Source organism: Alosa alosa, chromosome 15 (assembly GCF_017589495.1).
Source record: "Alosa alosa isolate M-15738 ecotype Scorff River chromosome 15, AALO_Geno_1.1, whole genome shotgun sequence".
Lineage (NCBI taxonomy): Eukaryota > Metazoa > Chordata > Actinopteri > Clupeiformes > Clupeidae > Alosa > Alosa alosa.
Window position 1 is genome coordinate 3,155,315 of NC_063203.1, and position 21,657 is coordinate 3,176,971.

Consider the following 21,657-nt stretch of genomic DNA (forward strand, 5'->3'; position numbering starts at 1 on the left):
CAAAGGACACTGATGCATATTCAATCAATTTATATTCTAATTAAACAAAAGGGATTGTCGTCTCTATGTATGTGTTTGTGGGTGTGTACTGTATGTGTCTGTTGGATCATTTGACATTTTGAATTCAAAACCTAGGTCTCTGTAGGGCTATAAAGCATGCAATAAAAAGGAGTCTACATTTTTGTGAGTTCTTGTGAGATTAACTTGTTTATTTTAAGTTCCTGGGAATACTTTGTGTTATACAACACTCAAACTTCAAAAACCTTTACTTTGGTTGACGTGATTAAACAGACTCAGACACTTGAGTGTGCTTCATGAATTTTTATTAAAGCAACACTCACAATCAAAACCTTTTTGGGGACCTGCCCCTTTCCAAAAACTGATTTTTTTTTTTCATGACAGTTTTACATTTTTGAAGCCTGTAAGACAGTCAGCCTCCCGCTGTGTTCCTTTAAAAATGCAAGAAGAATGTACACCCAGCATCAGCAATCTGGTCGTAAGCAATGTGTCTGATACAGTCCTCACAGCTCATGAAGTCCCAGGTGGCCAAACACATTCACAGGCGCACGGATGCAGGTATTTGCACACAGTATTTACGGAGGTGTGATCTGCTACACAGACAGAGCAATGACATCCATTTCATTTAGCCAGTAATCTATCATAGGAGTCGCAGGCTTGAAGCAGCGCGACCCCTGGGAGGAGGTTGTCTACTCTCTGAGGGACCCCATTACCGCCCATTCAACTCCCACAGAAGAGTGCAGCCTTCCTCCTCCTCAAGCGTCTCTGCAGACAGCCATGATCATCTTTCTTCCCGTCCTGTGACTAAATACTGTTCCATGGCTGCTTCTTCACCAGGGCAAACAAATACTAATTCAGTGGTTTGGAGAATGGATTGGATGAATGGATTTTGTTTCCATGGGAATGAAGCTTGTAGCGTACAATCTGTTGACTATTGGACATACCAAAGGATAACACTGAAGAATCAGTGTTCTGATGCGCAGTCCACTGTGATAACGCCAGATCCTGGCGTCCATTCAAACTATTTCAATAAATACATGACTAAACCATATGCGGTGCAGAGACACTCATGTGATGAGCGCCACCAGAGAAGAGAGGAGCAGAGCAGAGGGGAATGTGGCAGCAGCGCTGTCAAAGCCAGTCACATCTGGGCCTCTGTGCAGCGCAATAATCAGCTCAGGAGAGATTAGAGACTGCAGGAGGGGGGGGCGGAGGGGGAGGCAGCGGCACACCACTGGGTACACTGGGAGTGTGTGTGTGTGTGTGTGTGTGTGTGTGTGTGTGTGTGTGTGTGTGTGTATGTGTGTGTGTGTGTGTGTGTGCCCATGCTGGCCCTTTCCCCACGTGCTGTGGGAAGCATGTCTAGCTGGCCAGGTCTGGCGGCTGTTATCTCCTCTTCCTCTGGGCTACTTCCCATGGTCATGGTGGCGACTCTACTCTGCCTCTTTGTCCTTCTCCTTCCTCTGCCATCATTTCCTCTCGGTCTGCTCGCAGCATGGGCCCAGAGAGGCTTATTGTATGAGATTACGCTGCAGGAGATCCCTCTCCCTCATCATGTCTCGGCCCCTTCCCCTGCCCCTCCGTCCCGCTCTCTCCCTCCCTCTCTGTCCTCCTCCATCAGGGCGTCACCAGCATGGTGGGAGAGGACTGCTGCAGCGTCCAGCCCAGCCTCCTCCAGCCTCCCATTCCCAGGGACAGTCAGTCAGTGTGAAGGCGGCTCTACAGCCCTGATGGGCCCAGTGCACTCCCGGTGGTGTGATGCCTGTGCGTCGGAATCAGTGGCAACCACGCAGCACTAATGTAGCAAGTTGTGGCAGGATTTTCATTGTACGGTGTTGGTTTATGTAAGAACAATAACAAAGATGAAGCCTCTGATTTTATGGTTGAGGCGATTGGGAAGAAGGCTTTCAAATGAATTTTCTGCTCTGTCTCAAACAATGACAAAAAAAGACACTATCTGTGATTTCATCAAAGTCAGTTTGCTCGGTTTAATCTGTCGTAAATCTTAAAGCACCATCCTAAGTGTCAAGCAGTGGCACACGGCCCTCCTCCAGAGTCCTACCCCTGCCCTCATCCAAAACATGTGGCACACAAATAAACTGAAGCGGCAGTGATGGGAAAACCCTCCAAGTGCTGCATTACAGGAGGGCCGGGCCACAATATGCAATGAGTGAAGCAGTACACTGCTCATCTGATACAGACAGAGGGGATCAGATTCCTCTTGGTCGTAATGGTGAAGTAGAAAGGGTTGGGGAAAGGCCAGTTTGGTCCTCTGGGGACGCTGATCAGACTTGTGGACGTTTCCTCTGATCACCTGGGCAGGTAGTCCGGCGGCAGGCCCGTCTGGTTGCTCTCCCTCAGCGCCTGGTCCACGGCGCCGATGTAGCCGTCAATCAGCTGCCGCATGTCTGGCGTGAAGGGGTCAAAGGTGGGCCGGCGGGCACCTGAGCGCTTGAAGTGGCCGTCTTTGTTGCTTTCGGCGCACAGCAGCCGCTCCTCGGTGACGCTGGCGTTGAGGAAGTTGGCGATGACGCGCAGCTGGGGCACCAGTGAGTCCTGGAGCTCCTCGTAGTGGACCACGAGAACATGGCGCCCGTACCGCAGCCAGTCCAGCACGTGGGACGCCCACCAGGATGCATAGCTGCCCACAAACTCTGGCCACTCTGGAGGAGGGGAGAGGACAGACACAGGAATCACACTCACATCTCTCACACACAGGTGGCACCACAGAAAGCCCTGTGGGTGGGATGGGTGGCAGAAGACAGGAGCTATGAAGTCCAAGCTAACTGTTTTAGCTCATGCCTCATCCAACCATACTTCAATGAAAATAAATAAATAAAATTATGCTATATTAATGCATTAATGCGATATCCCATGCAAAAGGAATGTTAAACAGTAAGAAACAGGAACAACAGGAAATGGTCATAACAAGTATAATTATCTACACATTACTCACTACTCACACACTCAGTTCTGCAGACATTCTATTATTGGACACCAATTACTGTGATGCACGGACAAGGTCAGGGACGATTCTCAAAAGAGCACATAAAACAGACATATTCTATCAAAACGTTAGCGCCCCCTGGAAAAAAGCTCCGCTTTTACAATTATAGTATGTGACGGTAAACATTAATGCAGACCGGCGCACTGGGAGATTATCACCCTGTATTATGGTAGACACTTCCAGCCCCACCAGATTATTTATTAGTCACCCAGCACAGGCCTCATGAAAGACATGATCTTCATGTGACAGCCACAAGGACAATTTCATAAAATCAATTGAGCGTGGCAGAGATTGACAGTAAGGCGCTGACGAGAGGAGGTGTCTGTGGGCTTTCTACCTTTGCTCTTCCAGTGCTGGTCTGATGCGTAACCCAGGTGTCCGGCACACTTGCGGTTGAACTCGGCCATGAGGGAGCGGTACGGGTTTCGGATCAGCAGGATGGAGGAGTCATACATTTCAATATCCCGCTTGCCGCTCTCATGGGTCTTCACACAGATGGTGCGTCCACTCTTCCAGTAGTCCTTCTCGCCCTTGAAACCTCCAAACCGCCGGAAACATCATCAAACACACACACACACACACACACACACACACAAAACAGAACAGTTCACTTTTGAATGTCTAAAGCCAGCTTTGTAGCATTTTACAATAGTTACAATGACAATTAGTTCTACATTTATCACTTTCTACCTAGCTAGCCAACCCCCAAAAAAGCTCTGTCTTCTTCTCAGGGCAAGATAATGAATGGAGCCAATTCAAGTGATTGATTTGCTGCCTCCACTAAAGTGGCTCTTGGCTTTAAGGCAGTTAAAGAATTACCTCGGTTGTAAAGAGTGCCGTCAAAATAGTAGCTCCCTGTGTAGTAGCCGGTGGCCAGCTCGATCAGGTGCCGCACCCAGGTGTTGCCCGCACCAGGGAAGCTGGACAATGCAACTAGTGAGCTGGATTTCTCTGGCAGGAACTTCCTCTCAGTGCACCTGGAGTCTGGTGGAAGGGGAGAAGTGGATGTTTCAACTCAGACTGTGCTGATGTCAGTCACAGGTACATCATCCCAACACCAGTCCCTGTCAGTCCCTTTATATCAATAAAATCAAGATATGTAGCAATATCAGTAAGAGAATCTAAGAACTTTGAGCCAATTAAAAAAAAACAGTCTTCCCATGTTTTTACTTTTATCATCTGAGGGTAGTGGTGGATTTTCTTTAGTTTAAAACACTAACGATATTAACATAGCAGTGGTCTCGAGAGGGAACTACTAAAGTTCTCCATTTCAAGCTAAACATTTTCATCTGCAGTATGCTCTTCCCACATAATATGCAGCGCAGCAGCAACAGACTCAGAGGGAAAGGCGCGTTAACATTTCATTTGGACATCATTTACATATAGATGACTTATTATCGCTAATCTATACACACTGTTGACCTTACCCTGCACGGGCGTTTGGTAGACCTGGCAATGGAGATGATTGGTTGCCGCCGTGGGGATAGTGGTGTTAGCCTGGGCACAGAGCTCCTCCCCCACGGGCTCATGGAGGCTGAAGACAGGAGTCGCATAACCACAGAAGCACTGGAGCTTGTGTAGGATGGCAAGTGGATACTCCTGATCAGAACACAAGGAGAGACAATAGCAGATAATTTCATGCTACATTTTAAATGACCAAGCACAACCAAAGTGAACTGTATAATGATGTAATTCACAGTTCAGTGATTGTTAGGTTATTAAACAATCACAGGTAGGTATTGCACTAAATCCTACCACTATCTGATTAAACCTAATGTTCATGTCCATTATCATCAGTTTTTAATCACAGGTAGTGTCTGTGCCCCCAAATTTAAATGTCCATCACCATTCCAATTAGCAGCAGTAGCAGCAGTCTTGGAGAAAATTCACCAAATCAGCCTGAACAAAAACTTTCTTTGCAAAAGCTAATACTGGCAGATTTCCTTAGCAAATTTCCCAAAAGATATGGAAATCAATACACCGATCAACACATGATGACGTGGCCCAGTGGCAATGCATTCCCATGTCAATAATTTATTTTTGGATCTCATTATCTGAAAGCATTTTGAGAAGAGGTGCGTGACTTGCTTGTTTCTGCACCATGCTTCGTGGCAATTGAGATAGAGCCCATTAAAGAAAACAGCGCAGCTGCAATCTCAGACGGTGTGGGGTGGTTGAGGGGCGTTGGGGGAATGCCAGCACCGGCTGCGAAGCAGCAATCACCACAAGCAAAGTAGCGAAGAGGATTGATTATGGAATCAATTGATTCTCTTTAGGGACACATTAAAGTTTAAACAGCCAGATTGTTTTCAGGCGCAGTAAGAAAAGCTTCATCGGGAGTCTGCATAGCAAGCCATTGCACAAAGGAGCTCATGACAATCAATGAAAATCCCCTTGCATGAGTGCAGCTTTGGATGAGTGGAATGGAGCGGTCTGAGGTGGGCTAGATGTGTGGGGCAGAAAGGCTGATTGGTTGGAGGGGGGGGTGAGGTTTGATGAAGGACAGGGGGGCTAAGAAGTGTGAGGGACAGTGGTGAGTGAGGGGAGGCAGAGGGGCAGACCTGGTCCATGCAGACCTCGATGCAGGCCTGAGAGGTGACGTTGCGCTTCACGGCACGCACAAACGCGGCGGCCGTCATGTTCTCAGGAGTTCTGAAGCAGCCACGGTAGCGCACGTTCCTGTCTGGAAACACAGGAGGAAGGGGGGCAAGAAAGAGCCACAGAGAAAGAGCCATGGAGTAAGTGACAGGGAGAGAGAGAGGAACAAGGAGAAAAAAGAGAGATAGAGCAAAGGAGAGGAAGAGAGGGAGAGAGAGAGAGAGACAGAGACATCTTAGTGACAGCATGTGGGATTTAATATGCTCAAAGGAAAGCGTAGTTCACTCACATTTCATTATACATTATTCCTATGCAGTTTCCACCCAAACAAGCCTGGTATATTTGGAGGCAAATGCCTTTATCAAATTGCAAGGAAATTGGGTGAAGAGAATATTATATTTACCTATTTATGTCTTTATCAAAGTAACACCACTACCACATATTATCTATAATATCAGACCTCCAAAATTCACCCTTCAACCCTTCATAAGCCACTTCATGTTGTAGACAACAGTATGAATGACCATAAACAACCTCCCTACATCCATCCATTGTTTCACACAAGTAGTGGAGAGGCAAATCCTGGTGTGTGTGTGTGTGTGTGTGTGTGTGTATGTATGCATGTGTGTGTTTGTTGTGTATGCGAATCGACTCATTGACCGATGCCTCTCTCAGCTCTGCTGTGCATGAGTCTGTGTGATTAGGCGTAATTACAGCCACATCAAGCCTGTTTGTGTTAGCACTTCATTCTCTCACACGCACACACGCGCACACACACACACACACACACACACACACACACACACACACACACACACACACACACACACACACACACTCTCTCTCTCCGTCGCTCACTCATCATGCTCCTTGCTCCTCCCTCACCCCCCACTTCACAACAGCCGTCATTAAAGCAAGAAACCCTTTGTTTGCTGCTCCAAACACAATGCGCTAAGCCCTGTTGACTCCAGTGGACCAAAACAAAGCTCTTGCATTCTCCTTCTATCCACTGACAAAGAAAGGCGGACACACATACGGAACAGCTCCACTCTAGTCAAGGCATCATGACAAATTGTGCTGTGCTTTGCTCTGGCAGAAGCCCTGCTGTGGTGGTATCTCAGCGTAGCATAAGGGGCTTCAGCCAGGAAACACAGCAGTGGCAATGAGAGGAGTGAGTGCACCACTGACCTCAGGACAGGTGTTTGCTAAGCTGATGCCTGGACAAGTGTGTGTGAGCAGGTGATATAAGAGAAGGTGTGTGTCGATTGGTGAGTGTCAAACCAGCAAAGGCTGGAGGGTGGGCTCCAGGGGCCCAGAGGACTTGTGTGGGAGGGGGGGGGGGGGGGGCATATGGAGGATGCAGACAGCAGACAGTTTCTGAGACGACCTGAAGGTGAAGGAGCACATGTGTTTTTGTTTGTATTTATGTGTAGGTGTGTATATATGTGCATATATGTGCATATATGTGGTCAATGTGAGTGAATGGGTCTGGGTGTGTTTGTATATTCCTACAGTGTGTGTCATAGAGCTACAAAAGGATCAGCTATCCATGGCAGCTTTAAAACCAACTCTCATCATCATCTTAATACTCACATCTCCTCTGACCAGGAAGTAGTTCCTCCACCTTGTAGATAGTCAGACGGGCCACACCCCCGCAGATGGAGCCCTTCTCGCCCTTGCAGTCCAGGTTGCACTCCTCCTCCCTCATGCGTGGGCCTGCGATGCGGTTGCCACAGTAACACTCCGAGCCATACTCCAGTCCGGCAAACTGGTATCCACTAGTTGAGAAATGTGGCACTCTTAAACATTGCTCTTAAGAAGATCCTCATTTGACACAACACAACATGATTCTCATTATTATTTCATTATTATTATTATTTGTATAATTATTATTATTATTATTATTATTATTATTATTATTATTATTATTATTATTATTGTCAATTATGGAATGTTGAATGAATGTCAGCTATAAGCTATCAAATATCCAAACACACCAACTCTGTTGGAAGAGAAACACAAGTACATAGGCATTGCCAGAGTCCTGTACATCTTCCAAGGCCATCTGTTCAGTGGCAGTGCTATTAGGTGTGTGTGATGGGAGCCTCACTCTGGCCTAGCTGGGCTGGAGGTCAGCTAGAGGTGAGCCCCTCTTCTCTCTGTATCTGACCCTGCTCTCCCTCACTATCCAACTGCAAACCCCCTCCCACCACCAACTGCCTTTCTTTGCCTGGGGCTGAACTCACACCCACAGAGGTCACCATGTGCCGAGCTCAAGGGGGAAACGCATATCTGTCTGGATGACAGGCCACGCTAGGCTAGCAGTGCTGGGCCATCAAATGAATGAGCAGAGTGTCCTTCCAGCCAAGCCACCTGGAGGGCTGGTGACAGCGAAAGAGAGGAAAAAAGAGAGAGGGGGAGGGGTGGACTCGGACACCTGCGCGGTGAGTGAAAGAGACAGTTTTATCTTCCGCGGCTGCCAGCCTGGTGAGCGGCTGCATGGACACAGCTGCAGCCTCAGAAGCGGCGGCCATGGTGATGGCGCACGGGCCACATTCCAGCCAAGTGTTCCAACAGCGCGGAGTGAAAGTGAGCATCCAAACGTTCCCACTCTCTCCTGGGCGCCTGATCTGGGCTTCCTCATGTGAACCCAACTGGACTGAACCGAGCCACCGCTCTGGTGCACACACTTCCCTCTCTGTCCATGTGACAACACACACACACACACACACGTGTCAATAAGGGACTCACAGTTCCACCCCTCCGTACCCATATCCCTCTCAGTGCTGGAGTAGGATTTTAGTGTTCAGGACAGTGCCCCCAATAAAGGCCACAGAATGACTAGGTTGGCTGACATCACCTCTATTTCTTTTTTATGTCAGACCTTTTGAGGAAGTCAATATATGCTCATCTGTTACTTCGATGTCATTGCTGTAGACTGGAATAAGATTTTGAGTTCCTGCTTTTGTTGTTCATCAAAACACATGTGTTGTTCTCTCACTCTATTAACAGCCTCACAGCCCCAGATCTTCAGAAGGATAAATATGTAGTATCTGAATGTTTCCATGGCAACCATGCAAGTAAGGCCATTTTCCCTTCCTTCATGCAAATCTATGATGTCGCCTGCATTGCATTCACGGAAGGGGGGAGGGGGGTCATTACACTGAACTCCCTCAGCCCCTCACTACCAAGCATCCAAAGCAGAATAACTCGCTATCATGATTCTGAGTCATTTGGCAGCAGAGCACATTTGTGAAAGCCAGGACCTTGGAACTGGCAGAAACCAGGGTGGCTTTGTAGATATGACTGGTGCTGAATGACTAGCCCTGCTGTCTGGGTCGCATTCCTCTTTTCAGATGTTATTAGAATAATAGAATAATAGAATAAATATCAGCTCATGCTTCTGCATGGTGATCATTTAAGAGAAAAACTATTTCATTGCCTTAAAGAGATGGCGATAGTTTTAACTGGATCCATGCCATCTGATGCCTACCGGTAGGGTGAGTTTTCATGGTGGTAACTGTTTTAGAGAATGACACACTAATTAATAAAAGACAGAGCATCAGGGGTTAATTAAAGTGGCAGTTGTTTAACCTCCTTTTTCAAACGGTGGTCAATTAGCACAGAAGAAATAGCCTGAACAGGTGTATCACACACACACACACACAAACAGTAGTCACAGTTAGTCAGAGAGCCACACATCTGCTTTTAAAGAAAGAAGACTTGGCTGTGGTGATTTGGCAAATCCCCAAGTCACCAACCTTGGATCTTGCCAGCTGGCAATCAGCATTACACTGCAAACACACACCACATTCTCTCCCCCATCCTAACCGGCTCTGTCTCATTATTCTCTGATTTAAGTCAACAATGGACTAGATGTCTATTGAAACTGAAGCCCGTCTGCCTATGGCGGCCATCTCGGTTCACGGCCACAGCGTGAGGAGTGTGGAAGGCAGACAGCAGAAGCAGTCACAGGAAGCCTCACCTCTCAGAGCAGGTGTCCTGGCACAAGCTTGTGGTCATTCTGCGGAAATCATAAAAAACAGTCCCTTTCAAGGCCCGGTCCTTGGCATCATCTAGGAAGCAGCCAATGTATGTACCTGTTTCAAATTAGAGACAAACAAACAAAATGGAGTAGCGTAAATTCCCAACTATTAGCCGAGGTTTATACTTTGATTTTGCAACATTTCTTCAGCTATGAGGTTAATACACGGGGGCAATTAATATGGTATTAATATGTTTTACCTTTTTTTAACTTGTATAGAACACTGTCCTGCAGTTTATACACAATGCGGCTAATACACAGAAAATTACTGTTTTCACCTGCTGTGGCAAAGTGGAGCAGAGAGAGGAGTGAGGGGTGGCAAACAGTGATTTTTTCTTTTAATATACAATATGGAGGGAAAGATTATTTCCATCACCTATTAACTGCCCCCTACTAACCACATGACAGTATCTTATGTCATTTTACAAAACACATGTTTTAACAACATTTTTTTTCAATGAAACATCATCCTGTTGCTGGCCATTTGGGCAAGAGTGTGATAAAAGTAAATGAAATTATGTAAATTGTTTAGCCTCAACCTTTTTATATTGCCTTTAAATCAATTCAGCAAACAAAATCTGACAGTGTTTAAATGGTATAATGATGCCAATTCTATCCATAAAAACCTGGAAATGTCTTTATCAACAGTTTGCAGGCAACCTGTGGTGATGTCCCCATTCCCCATGACTAAAGATCAATTCAAGATCAATGTACATTGCTGTCGGGATATTAAAGTGGATTAAACAGTTCTTACAGCACCTTTGTGTGGAGCTTTCCTCCTGGCTGTAACCGGGTCTGCTCTGGTCATATCCTGTTCCGACATGAGGCTGTGGAACCACCGGCGCCGCAGCTGTCGGATCTCCTGGTTCCTGGACAGCAGCCACTGAGGGCCTGCTCGGTCATCTGACTGGCTTGCCCGATAGCGGCCTGGACTCCCTGGCAGTCTGGCGCCCACTGGGCCTACTCGCACCACTGGCGTGCCACTCAGCGCCCGCGGTGGGGCTGGCAGAGAGGGCAGGGGCAGGAAGCTGGAGGTGAGGGACAGCCCCCGCTGGGAGACCACCAGGGCTGCCCGCTGCAGCAGCAGCACGCTGCCGGCCATTATGTAGGCCACACCCAGGAACAGGAAGAGCAGCTGAGTCCGTCGCAAGAAGCGCTGTAGGCGGTAGAATGGCTTCGCCATGACCAACACCCCTCTCTGCTCAGTTTCCTTAACAACTGGAGGTAAATGTCTCCCTAACAACCAAAACGAGGAACGGAGAGATGGAGGATATGATTTGCTGCATCACGTTCTGGCTGTCTTTCAGCACTTCTTTCCCAAACCAGAGTCACTAAAATAAAATGAACAGCAGGACCATTGTGTTTTTAGATGCCTTGTCCACTGTGATTACAGCTTGAGAGATGGACAGTCCACCACTCTATGGCACCCTGCAGTGCCTGTCCTCAGACGTCTTGACCAGTGAGGGGATCCAAGGCCAGGCAGCTCATCAGCATCCCTTTGTTGTCTGCAAAATCTCCACTGCCTGTGTCCTAGGGTTCCAGACGGAGGGAGCCCTAAGTGAACCTGCAGAGAGCAGAGCCATAAAAGTGTGATTCAAGTCAAGGCTAATCCTTCTTTTTAATCCACTTTATCTATGGTGATAAAACAAAAAAGCACAAGTACAAGAGAGAAATATGACGGGTCTCCTTTTTTGCTGTATGTCTCCCTTAGTGTGTGTGTGTGTGTGTGTGTGTGTGTGTGTGTGTGTGTGTGTGTGTGTGTGTGTAGAGAGAGAGAGCAAAAGGAGGAAACATGAACAAAGGTAGAGGTTGAATAAGAGAATGGGTCAGTGAGAGAAAGAGTGAGAGGAATTTGAAGAGCCGAAGAGTCAGGGAGATCCAAAGTGAGAGGAACAAGGAATGTGTGTATGTGTTTGTGTGTGTGTGTGTATGTGTGAATGTGTGTGTGAATGTGTGTGTGTGTGTGTGTGAATGTGTGTGTGAATGTGTGTGTGTGTGTGTGTGTGAATGTGTGTGTGTGTGTGTGTGTGTGTGTGTGTGTGTGAGAGAGAGTGAGTGAGTGAGTGAGTGAGCAAGAGAGAGAGCGAAAGAGAGATGGTGCCTTTGTGAGCTATTGCCTCAGCTGCTCATCTCTGGAGTGAGAGCGAAGCAAGGAACAGAAAGGTTCTTATTTATGGCAGCTACCCCTCCCTTATCTTCCCACACAGGGTTAAGATCACACAGGCTTGCATCATCAAGCATTACAACGCACAGAAATGCCTGTCCTGATTTCACATCAAACCATAAAGCATAGCCTGATAACATCTCCCGCTATAAATCACCTTCTAAATGCCTGACGCAGTTCCCCAATATCAGCGCCATCATTTCCAATAAACCTCAGCGTGGCTGTCAGCACAGACCATATGGCGATGACAGCACAAAAGCATCGTGCACATCAGGACTGAAACAGAAATGTCTAGTTTGTCCTTTTTTCTTGCTAATTGGGTAAGCTTACACTAGGTGCAACTCAGCTTGTTTCAATTTCTAATTGTGCTGAGGAAAAAAAGAAAAAGATCCATCATTAGTTTGGCTCTGATGAGAATTCTGATGTGAGGCCTGGAAAAGAGTAAAAAAAAAAAAAAAACCCTGTAAAGAGCCTAATTAAACCTGGGAGGGAGGTGGGCGGGACGTCTCCTGCTGCCAATCAAGCGGCGTTACGCTCAGATGAAGCATGTTTGCCTGCCCCACATTTCTCTCTTTTTATCATCTGAAAACACTGTGGGCTTAGGAGCCCTCACCAGAGGAGCAGGATCAGACCATAGAGGGCTACTGATTTTCCTTTTTAAGTGCTAACTGCCTGCCTGGCCCCTTGAATACGAATATGAACTCAATTTGGTACACCTTTAAAGCCTGCAAATGATACACATCCTCTACCTCAAGAATACTGTTAGTTGTGGTTAGATAACAGAGTACAGCAACATTTAACTTCTCACGATGAAAACAAACAGTTTCTTTTGCCAGTGCTAGAAGGAATATCTCCATGGGACACATTCTTTACTGCTGTGGCTCCTGCTAATAGCGCTGCCCCCCGTAGGCATGGCACTTTCCCCCAGTGAAAACCCCTTTCTCACTCTCCACACCCCTCACACAAGCATTTGGCTGAAGGCCCAGAACAGCACACAAAAGACTGAGCATGTATGGACATTCTTGTCAAAACCATGGGCAACTACCAAACAGCTGAGCATCTGCTGAGAATGTCAATCAGATTGGAAGCTTCACCCGTGATTGATGGAGAGCATCGTACACGCTTTTCAGTGGAGGACACACGTGAAGCTGCTCCACTAGTGTGACTGAATAAATCAACAGTGATATAACAGTGAAACAAAAACCCTCACCTTGGGTAACCACACTAGATGAAGAGCAATGATAGCAACAGTGGCAGAGGGCAAATAACCACTCAAACAAAACAAGCACTTGTAAAAAAACACACACACTATGGCTTAATTTACTAGCTGTAAGAATAACAAAAATGTCATGTTAAAAATCCTGAATGTTAATCATGGTGAAAGATGAGTGAAGACAAGGATTTGTGCTCCAGCAGCACTCTTGTGAATGCTACAACTGGGTGGAGACACCAACTGAAGAATGCTATTAAAATTGTCTCCTTAATTCCAAATGGAGACACAGTTGACCGTGTAGATTCCAGTGTAATTAAGAGCAGGTAAAACTTGGGGCTAGCTTGCGAAAGAATAGTTCTTTATTCTGGATGTAACAACAGAGTTCTGGTAACCCTGTTGTATGCACAGCACAGCACAATGTTGCAAGGTGAAGCCAAGGTAAGAAACTGAAGCCAAGATCTGGGAAACTCCTGGCTAATTATAATACCAGAATATACATTCACGTCTGGGGTCAAATTGGAGGGGGGAAAAAGACAGTGATATAGCCTTATTGAATTAAGACGTCTTGTGGGGGAACAATTAGTTAGGTACACCATTTGCTATTGTAAGGTGACAACATTCTGTCTGCTTACAATAAACATCCTGTCCTCGCAGTTTCTGCAGTATTAAACAAAGAACCAAAAGAATGACATACAGAAAACCACTAAAATCTAACAGTGAGGATGTGTCAGGGCTGTGCCCAGCATGGGCTCCTTTTCAACAGCGCATCCTCTCGGTCAAGGAAAACACGTAATGAATAGATAAAGGAGGAGAATTGTGTCTTTCACCAGCTGTCCTTGCTTCTGAAGAGAGCCCACACTTGTGAAATCGAAGGTACAATCTCCAGTCTCTCAGCAATATTTACCCCATTTACTAACATACAGTTCTTGCTGATAAGAAAAAGTAAAACATGCAAATTGTGCAATTGAAGATGCAGACAAATGTAAAGATCAAAGGAACAGCATTCTCAAGTGTTATTACAGTTATTATTATTATTAGTGTTATTACATAATATATCAGTGTTACATACATCAGTTACATTTGTGAGTGTCAGATAAGCTTTATTATGGTATTTGATTATGGTATCTGAGTCAGACCAAAAGAGTCTTGTAGACTTAATTTATAAACCAAAACCTACGACCTATGTCTGGTTCTAGTGTATGCGGTTGATTTCACTGATATTCTCACTGCAAGCTATCAACACATCTTTTTCTGTGAGGAGCTGGCTCCCCATCAGCATGCATGCTCCAGCGCATGCAGCCCACTAGGTTATTCCCCCTCTTGTACCTGGAGCAAGTCTTCACTCTCCTCAACCTATTCCTTCCTTAATTTTTACAGTTTTTAATCTACATTTATTTAGTAGCTATCAACATATAGTATGTGTCCCTTAGGCTTAGATCAGTGGTTCTCAAATCGGGGTACGTGAAGGCACTCCAGGGGGTACGTGAGATTTTAACTCTTAGAACCCGATTGACGCAAAGTGCGTCAAAAAACACACCCTTTCTTCTCTGTTACATTGCTCCGCAACTGTTCGTCGCAGCGAGATGAAAGTAACCTTTATTGCGTGACAGAGCAGAAGTGGGGCTTTCCAACGAGACAACGCACTTGTCTGTACGTTAAAGTATGAAAATAAAAATCATGAAATTAAATCAAGTTGCACCATATTTAGTCTTTACTTCTCTGCGTTCACCTGCGCACCCATTACTCTCGTTTGAATTACTCGCGAACCCGTGAACATAGATATGGCAACTAGCCTATATCAGATGAAAGAGGAGACACAGGGCTATCCATTGATAGCAAGTATGTTGATCCTTCTGGCTTATGGAATCAGATGAAGTGACTACAAAATAATAACGTCATGTAGAAAAACCAATGCTGCACACCCATTACTCTCATTTGAATTACTCGCGGATCGGATAGATATGCCACCTCAAATGAAAGAGGAGACACGGAGCTATCATTTGATACCAAGTACATCCTTCTGGGTTATAAAACAGACGAAGTGACAGCAAAATAATAACTTCATATAGCTCGACTTACCTCACGTTTTTGTCTGTTTTTGTAGCAAAGCATGTTTATAATCCAACGCTATTGTGTGTTTCTCTATGGCAAAGAATGTTCATAATCCGGTTTTGAGATCCTATCAAATTCCTGCATGGCATCCAATTCAAGGCTCATATTGCATCCCAATTTGTTTGGCAAAGAAACACCTTTTTTGCCTTTACTTTGTTCATAGAGAATCATGAGTGCAGACACCATAGGGACACACAGTCTATATAACACGTAGACTCGGGTCAAGTCAGGTCAGATCAGTTCGTGTCACAGATATGGAGCGAAGAAAGGTCATTAAATCACTAAATAAAAAAAATGGCATTTATTTCTGTAAGGCACACACCACATAATTGCTCAGCCCACAGATAATTCCTCCACCATGGCAATGATATTGCCATATTCAGGACCTGCCCTACGCACGAAATGCATGTAGAGCTATGAGCTTGCTGTGGTGAGATACATATCAAAATATAAGATTTTTTATATTACGCGTTTTATATTTTAATTCTTTAAAAATCAAAATAAAATCAATGCTAGTACTAATACATGAAATGATGGCAGATCTGGATAGCCTAGATTCTGCTGAAAAAAAAATATAATATGTGTGTGTGGCACTTACAATGACTAAAATAAATCCTTATGAATAAAGGTAGTGAAAATGCCCTAAAAAACAGCTTAGGGTTGAAATATACATCGATTAAGTAGAATCCATGCAAAAATACTTTAAAAACAATTATTTAATAAATATGTCAGGAAAATATAAGTTCATAAAAATAATTTTATATTTCAGTTGGCTATTAAATTTCATTATCCTAAAAACCCAGAGTCCCCCCCATACCAGGATGGTTCGACCCAACCTGTGTCACATGCCACCCGCCATCACCTGTCAATCACTGTCAAAACTCAAACGATGGAGTCGTGGTTGAAGTTTATGGATGGAGTCGTGGTTCCAAAGTTTAAATTAGGCACTGACGTCACAACGCTCTGTTTTAAGTATTTTTTTCTCAACTATATCACTGAAAAAAGGTTGAGAACCACTGCCTTAGATCTTGTTCAGTGATTTTTTTTTTGCATGCCATTTCAAAATGTTTTGTAGAGTGGATTGGTGAATTGGTCTGACAGGCATTCTATCTCTAAGCAAAGTAATATGATGATGTATTTTCAGAGTTCAGTCTCTTTCAAAGTCGCAATGATTCAGTTTTCACATTTTGTAAGGTCAAGAGATATCAATCCATAATTTCTTGGATATCTTGAATGCTTTTTAACTCTGAATAAAAAAATAGTTGATGATGGTACTGAACGTCCATGTTTTATTTGTATTATAGTAACTGGACTAACTGGTAACTGATGAACACAGACACATTTGCACAATATTCACAGTCTTGTTTCAGGGTGAGATGCTGAGCTGTAGTCTGTCTTCTCTACTGGAGATTCACTCTGCCTCTCAGCTGTGCCAGGAGTGAGAAACAAAAGCTTGTGCTACATTCACAATATGAATGTGCCATTAGGTTTCCTTGTCAACTTCCACCTGATTTAGATGATGCCCTACCTCCCTTTCAATGTGAGGTGCACATCTAAAATAATAATCAGATATGAATCAATTTGAAATCAAGGAAAGACAGACGTTCTTCTCACAATAGACCCAGTTTATCTTTATTATACTCTACTTAACTGAAGAGTACAGTAAGCCATTTAAACTGTGACATGCCCCGAGGGCAAACATTTATCCACGTTCTAATGCAGGAAAGCATTCTACTGTTAAGGATACTTCATGCGTGACAAGCAGTAGTCACTTTCCAAAGTCAATGCTTACCACTGCACAGAAATGGAAAAGGGGGTCAGGCTAAGTGCTACATTACATTTTTGTTGGGGGAAATGGACAGTCCATGGTAATTTAAGCTCTGTGTTGCTTTAAGGCACATTTACATTTGCAGATTTACAGTAACACCATAAACAAAGCCACTATAACTACAAAATGTTCAATAAAGGTCTAGCAAAATGATTGCAGTCTGTGGATACTATTGACCACTAAAATAAAATGTAAGTGTGCATCAGAAAGAGGAAGGATAAAAAAGGAGGAGAGGAAACATCACCAAGCTGTACCGCTGACATTTGATACCTCCTGGAAATGCATGTTTGAGTAATTGTGTGTGTGTGTGTGTGTGTGTGTGTGTGTGTGTGTGTGTGTCTGTTGAGAAAACCTTAGGCGATTATAGATTTCCTTGCAAACTGCTATAGTAAATACACACTGTATGGAAAAAAAGTGTTGGGACAACTTTCCAACTTAAAAGAGGAAATGGGTGAAGAGGCAGAACATCTCATCACAATTATTTTAAAAGCCCTGGACTTGACACATGGTGGAGATTACAATGATGTAGGAGATACATATAAACTACAAACGGACTCAGTAGAGCACCCCTGCTAAATAAATCTATAACAGATCCTCCACCAAGGAGGTTATGTTTTCACCTGTGTCAATTTGTTTGTTTGTTTGTTAACTAGACTGCATAAAACAACATGTGCACAATTTTCATTACATTTTGTGAAAAGATATAACATGGGCCAAGGAAGAACCCAAAACATTTTGTAAGATGAATAATTGTTTTATTTGTGCAGAGCTGTTGTGCACAACTATTAATGCTGTGCTTAGAGTAAACAAGCTGCCTGTTCCAAGAGGTATTCTAGAAAGTAAATTTAGCTTCTTTCCAAAATATATGGACTAATATATTTGGTGGAATTTTCTGTGGGAGCAAACTTGCATGTTAGGTTTATGAGGTAAACTATAAAGGGGTCTAGAGGAGTGAGAAATAGTGACCAGTCTTGAGTGTGACTGAGGTTCTGTAATTCTGTCAACATTGGCATGCAAAGGCTATAATAGTAGGGTTGGGTGTCCTTGTATTCTCACAAAGAATGGAGAAGAGAAAGCTCAAGGTCATTACATTGCTATTGGAAAGGCTACCTAATTCTTCAGAAAAATATGTATAATTCAAATCAAGCTAACTTCATGCACTTCAATGCACAAAGCACTTATTATTATTATTTTCTGTGTGTTATTTGCACTTGTAGGTGACATTTCTACTGGTTTCCATGGCATCAACTGACTGAGTTCAACACTGGCACTGGCAGTGATATTTCAAAAGAGAATGCTGCCAGGCTTTCCTCCCTTTAGGCAGACTAGCCAGTTGCTTACATCAGAGTAGAAGCATAACCCTTCTCCATTGATTTGTCCTCTGACAAGTCATGTTAAATGATGTCCACTGGATTAAACTGCCTCCTGTCTCACTCAGAGACACTATGGAAATCAACCATTTTTGCCATCAGGAAATACTGTGGGTTTCCTACTTTGTTCATTCAGAAGCCTTAAGGACTGAACACACTTTCCCCTGAACACACTCCTCACTCGCACAACACTTTCAGTAGAACATTTCTTAATCATCGATAATGGTTTGCAATGGAAGTGATAATTGTAGACCATCAATCATATCAATATCTGTCTGCATGTTGAGTCTTACTTTAACAGCCCTAAAGCCTTTTCATTGATTTTATTCAAATGTAAATCATTTACATACAATAATAAAAATACTAACTCATTCAATCAAAGATTACAATCTGTTATCCAAAAGGCATTTGTTGGCACACCCACAGAGCAACATTTTCTTGTGCATATTTCTACTGTAGTATTTCAAGAAACTATTAACTATTAACACTAGTAATCTCTGTTATGTGATGCAGTGTTAAGTGTGAGGCAAAATCATATTATGTAATAATATATTATAGAATGGGGTAAGCAGTATATAAACCTGCAAATTGGTGGCATGTTCGGTGTTGGTGTAATGTTCAGAAAATATTTATTGATGTGGGTGCAATGCACCATCCAAAGATTTTAATTGAAATTAACACAATTAGAAAACTATAATATTTTGATTATTTGGGCATTTGTATCTTAATTAACATTGTAAAGATTTTCACAAGTTCACCTTTCCACACACTTAATGTGTGTGTGTGAGTGAGTGAGTGAGTGAGTGAGAGAGAGAGAGAGAGAGAGAGAGAGAGTGTGTGTGTGTGTGTGTGTGTGCACACGTTTGTGTTCTAGGCACCACAGTAATAGGAACTGTAGTATACTTAACAACCATGTTTTGTGTTGAATTAGTTATAAAATGCAAGAGGGGAATCAAACATACAGTATAAATGAAGAAACAACATAACTCAGCCTCTTTTTTGTTAATTATTCATTTGATAATGTCTCCAAGGCAAACAAAGTGCAAGGCTAAGATTTCAGTCAAAAACTGTGGATTCACGTAATAACACACTGACTGAACCGAGTCAGTGTGAACTGATTGTTGCAAATAAATATTTCATCCCAAATATTTGTGGCACCATTAGCAACAAGGTGTCAAAACAACCCACGGACAAGCACACTCCTCCGCTTCCGTAACATTAATCAACACTGACTTGTTAATGCCCCCTTCTGCTACAGCCTCATCTCATCTGAGGAACAGTGGAGCTGAGGGGGTCTGTTTTCGAAAGCCTTTGACCTGCAGTGAGATCCACTCATTCTAAACGGAGTGCTAAAGCTGGCCAGCGTCATCCCCATTGCTCTCTGCAGCGTTGACCCAGTGTGCTAGATGTTAAGTTATCATCAACAAGTGACTCAAAAGACAGTACACAGTGATTACTGCGAAGACAGCATCACACATACAGCTACTGGACCGATTTTCCCATTTTTAAATTCTACAAACTACTGTGAAAACAGGCATATTTAATTTCAAACTGTTACTACTTGAATGCTACAGAGATGTTTGATTTCACAACTATTCTACTGGCAATGGTACCATACAGAATCTATTGGCTATAGGATGTTTGTTGAAAAACAACCTGAAGAACTGCTGCTCTGGTTCTGTTCCCGACTCCCCTGTAACCTTCCTAATACTACACAGCTACGGGCAACATACAGTAGCCTATGTGTCAGAAAATGACTGAATAAAGTAGGCTATAGGACATAGGCCTACCATCACACCAGAAAAGACCAAAAATGTGGGATATACAAGGGGAACAGATGGAACACAAACAAAGGGTGCAACAACAAAAAAACAATCAAATGTAAAGCAAACTGATCAATTTGGTCTCAACCAGCAGTTCAATTCGATAGTAGAAGTAGAAACTACCCTCTTGGAGAAGCATTTTCGACAATTAGCATCTGAGGCAGTGATGACTCCCATTACTAACATTTGGGAACTGTATTAGAATTTATTAAATTCCTTAATATAATACCCCCCTCCTCTCTAATGCGATTGTGAACAGACCTTGCATGCCATTTTCAACCAGTTTTAGCCCATACATTCCCTGTAGTGCTACATTTCCAATAGACTAATTCAAATGGAAAAGAAAGTGAAGAGCTAAGTTACAGCCAGTGGTGGGATATCTTGCAATTTCAATCAAGACATCTGAATGCTGCCTTAGCTTGATGTGACATTTTTCCTCAGATTATTTTTCAATAAAATAACGTTTTACCAGTTCTGAACGAAACCCTTAATCTAAAATTGAACTGAAACAGATTATCCCTGAGGTTACTTTGAAGACGACTGTAATTAAAGGGTGGGCTATGTTCACTGCTTAATAGCACTGCGCGTAGGCTATCCTTACCTTCACGGGAACATTCCATGCCAGTGTAAAGAAGAAGAGGTGACAAGTATTGTGGATGCAGACTAAACAGTAGCGTATACAGTCGTATCTATTCGTCTGTTTCCACTGTGCTCTTATTGCATCCCTGCCAAGCTAGGGCGCTATCTCTCTTTCTCTCTCGCCGATCTCTCTCAGGCTCTCTTGATGTATGCCATAAATCCTCTTTCATTTCTTATTTCTCATAGCAGTGAAGCCATTAGACGAGCCTTAATCCGTACGTCTAAATCCGCACTGTGCCCCCCTTCATTTAGCAGTCCCACGTTGCTCTCTCGTTAGAATCCTACGAACCCAGCTGTTTTTAAGTCGGAGAGCAGGACGTAACTGCGCATGCTTCCTGGTCAGGAAACACTCGAAGCAGGCAGTGTAGTATTGACCCACGGATCTTCACACAGACGACTGGCTTGAGTAAGAATACGTTGTATTGTTTTGTTCCAGGTTGTATCCTATTAAACATTTTATTAACACATTTTTACATGGCATTTAGGTTGGCTATATCCTACATTAGTTGTAACCTCATGAACATCAACAAGGGGCATGAGACGAGGTTTCATTTGTGTCCTGTTCGCTTTTTACCTTTAGCTCGAGTCAGAAGATATTGAGTTTGCATGCTTTGAGTTCCTGTAACTGCAGCGATGGAGCTTTGACTTTCGGCAGGTTAACCAGTCTGTTCACTCCACACCCGTCTCAGCCAAACAGATTTGGGATAGCCATACAATTTCCATGTGACAATAAAAGAGGAGTTTGAAGATAGACCATTGCATGCATTTTAGAATAGGCCTACTTTCCACTAGGGGACTGTTCGTTATTTATTAAAGGGGCCACCTGAGGGATTTTGAGTG

General features: G+C 43.8%; 1 protein-coding gene across 1 annotated transcript; it reads right to left on the reverse strand.

Annotated features, from left to right (window-relative positions):
• Window positions 1–306: 306 nt before the first annotated feature.
• LOC125308819 (WSC domain-containing protein 1) lies at window positions 307–21,121 on the reverse strand. Its single transcript, XM_048265425.1, has 9 exons — window positions 20,780–21,121; window positions 10,428–11,232; window positions 9,609–9,723; window positions 7,217–7,401; window positions 5,587–5,708; window positions 4,453–4,624; window positions 3,845–4,009; window positions 3,363–3,563; window positions 307–2,681 (listed from the first exon to the last, which is right to left on the reverse strand). The coding sequence occupies exons 2-9, from the start codon at window positions 10,849–10,851 to the stop codon at window positions 2,329–2,331; spliced, it is 1,737 nt and encodes a 578-aa protein (XP_048121382.1). The 5' UTR covers window positions 10,852–11,232; window positions 20,780–21,121; the 3' UTR covers window positions 307–2,328.
• Between the last annotated feature and the right edge of the window lie 536 nt (window positions 21,122–21,657).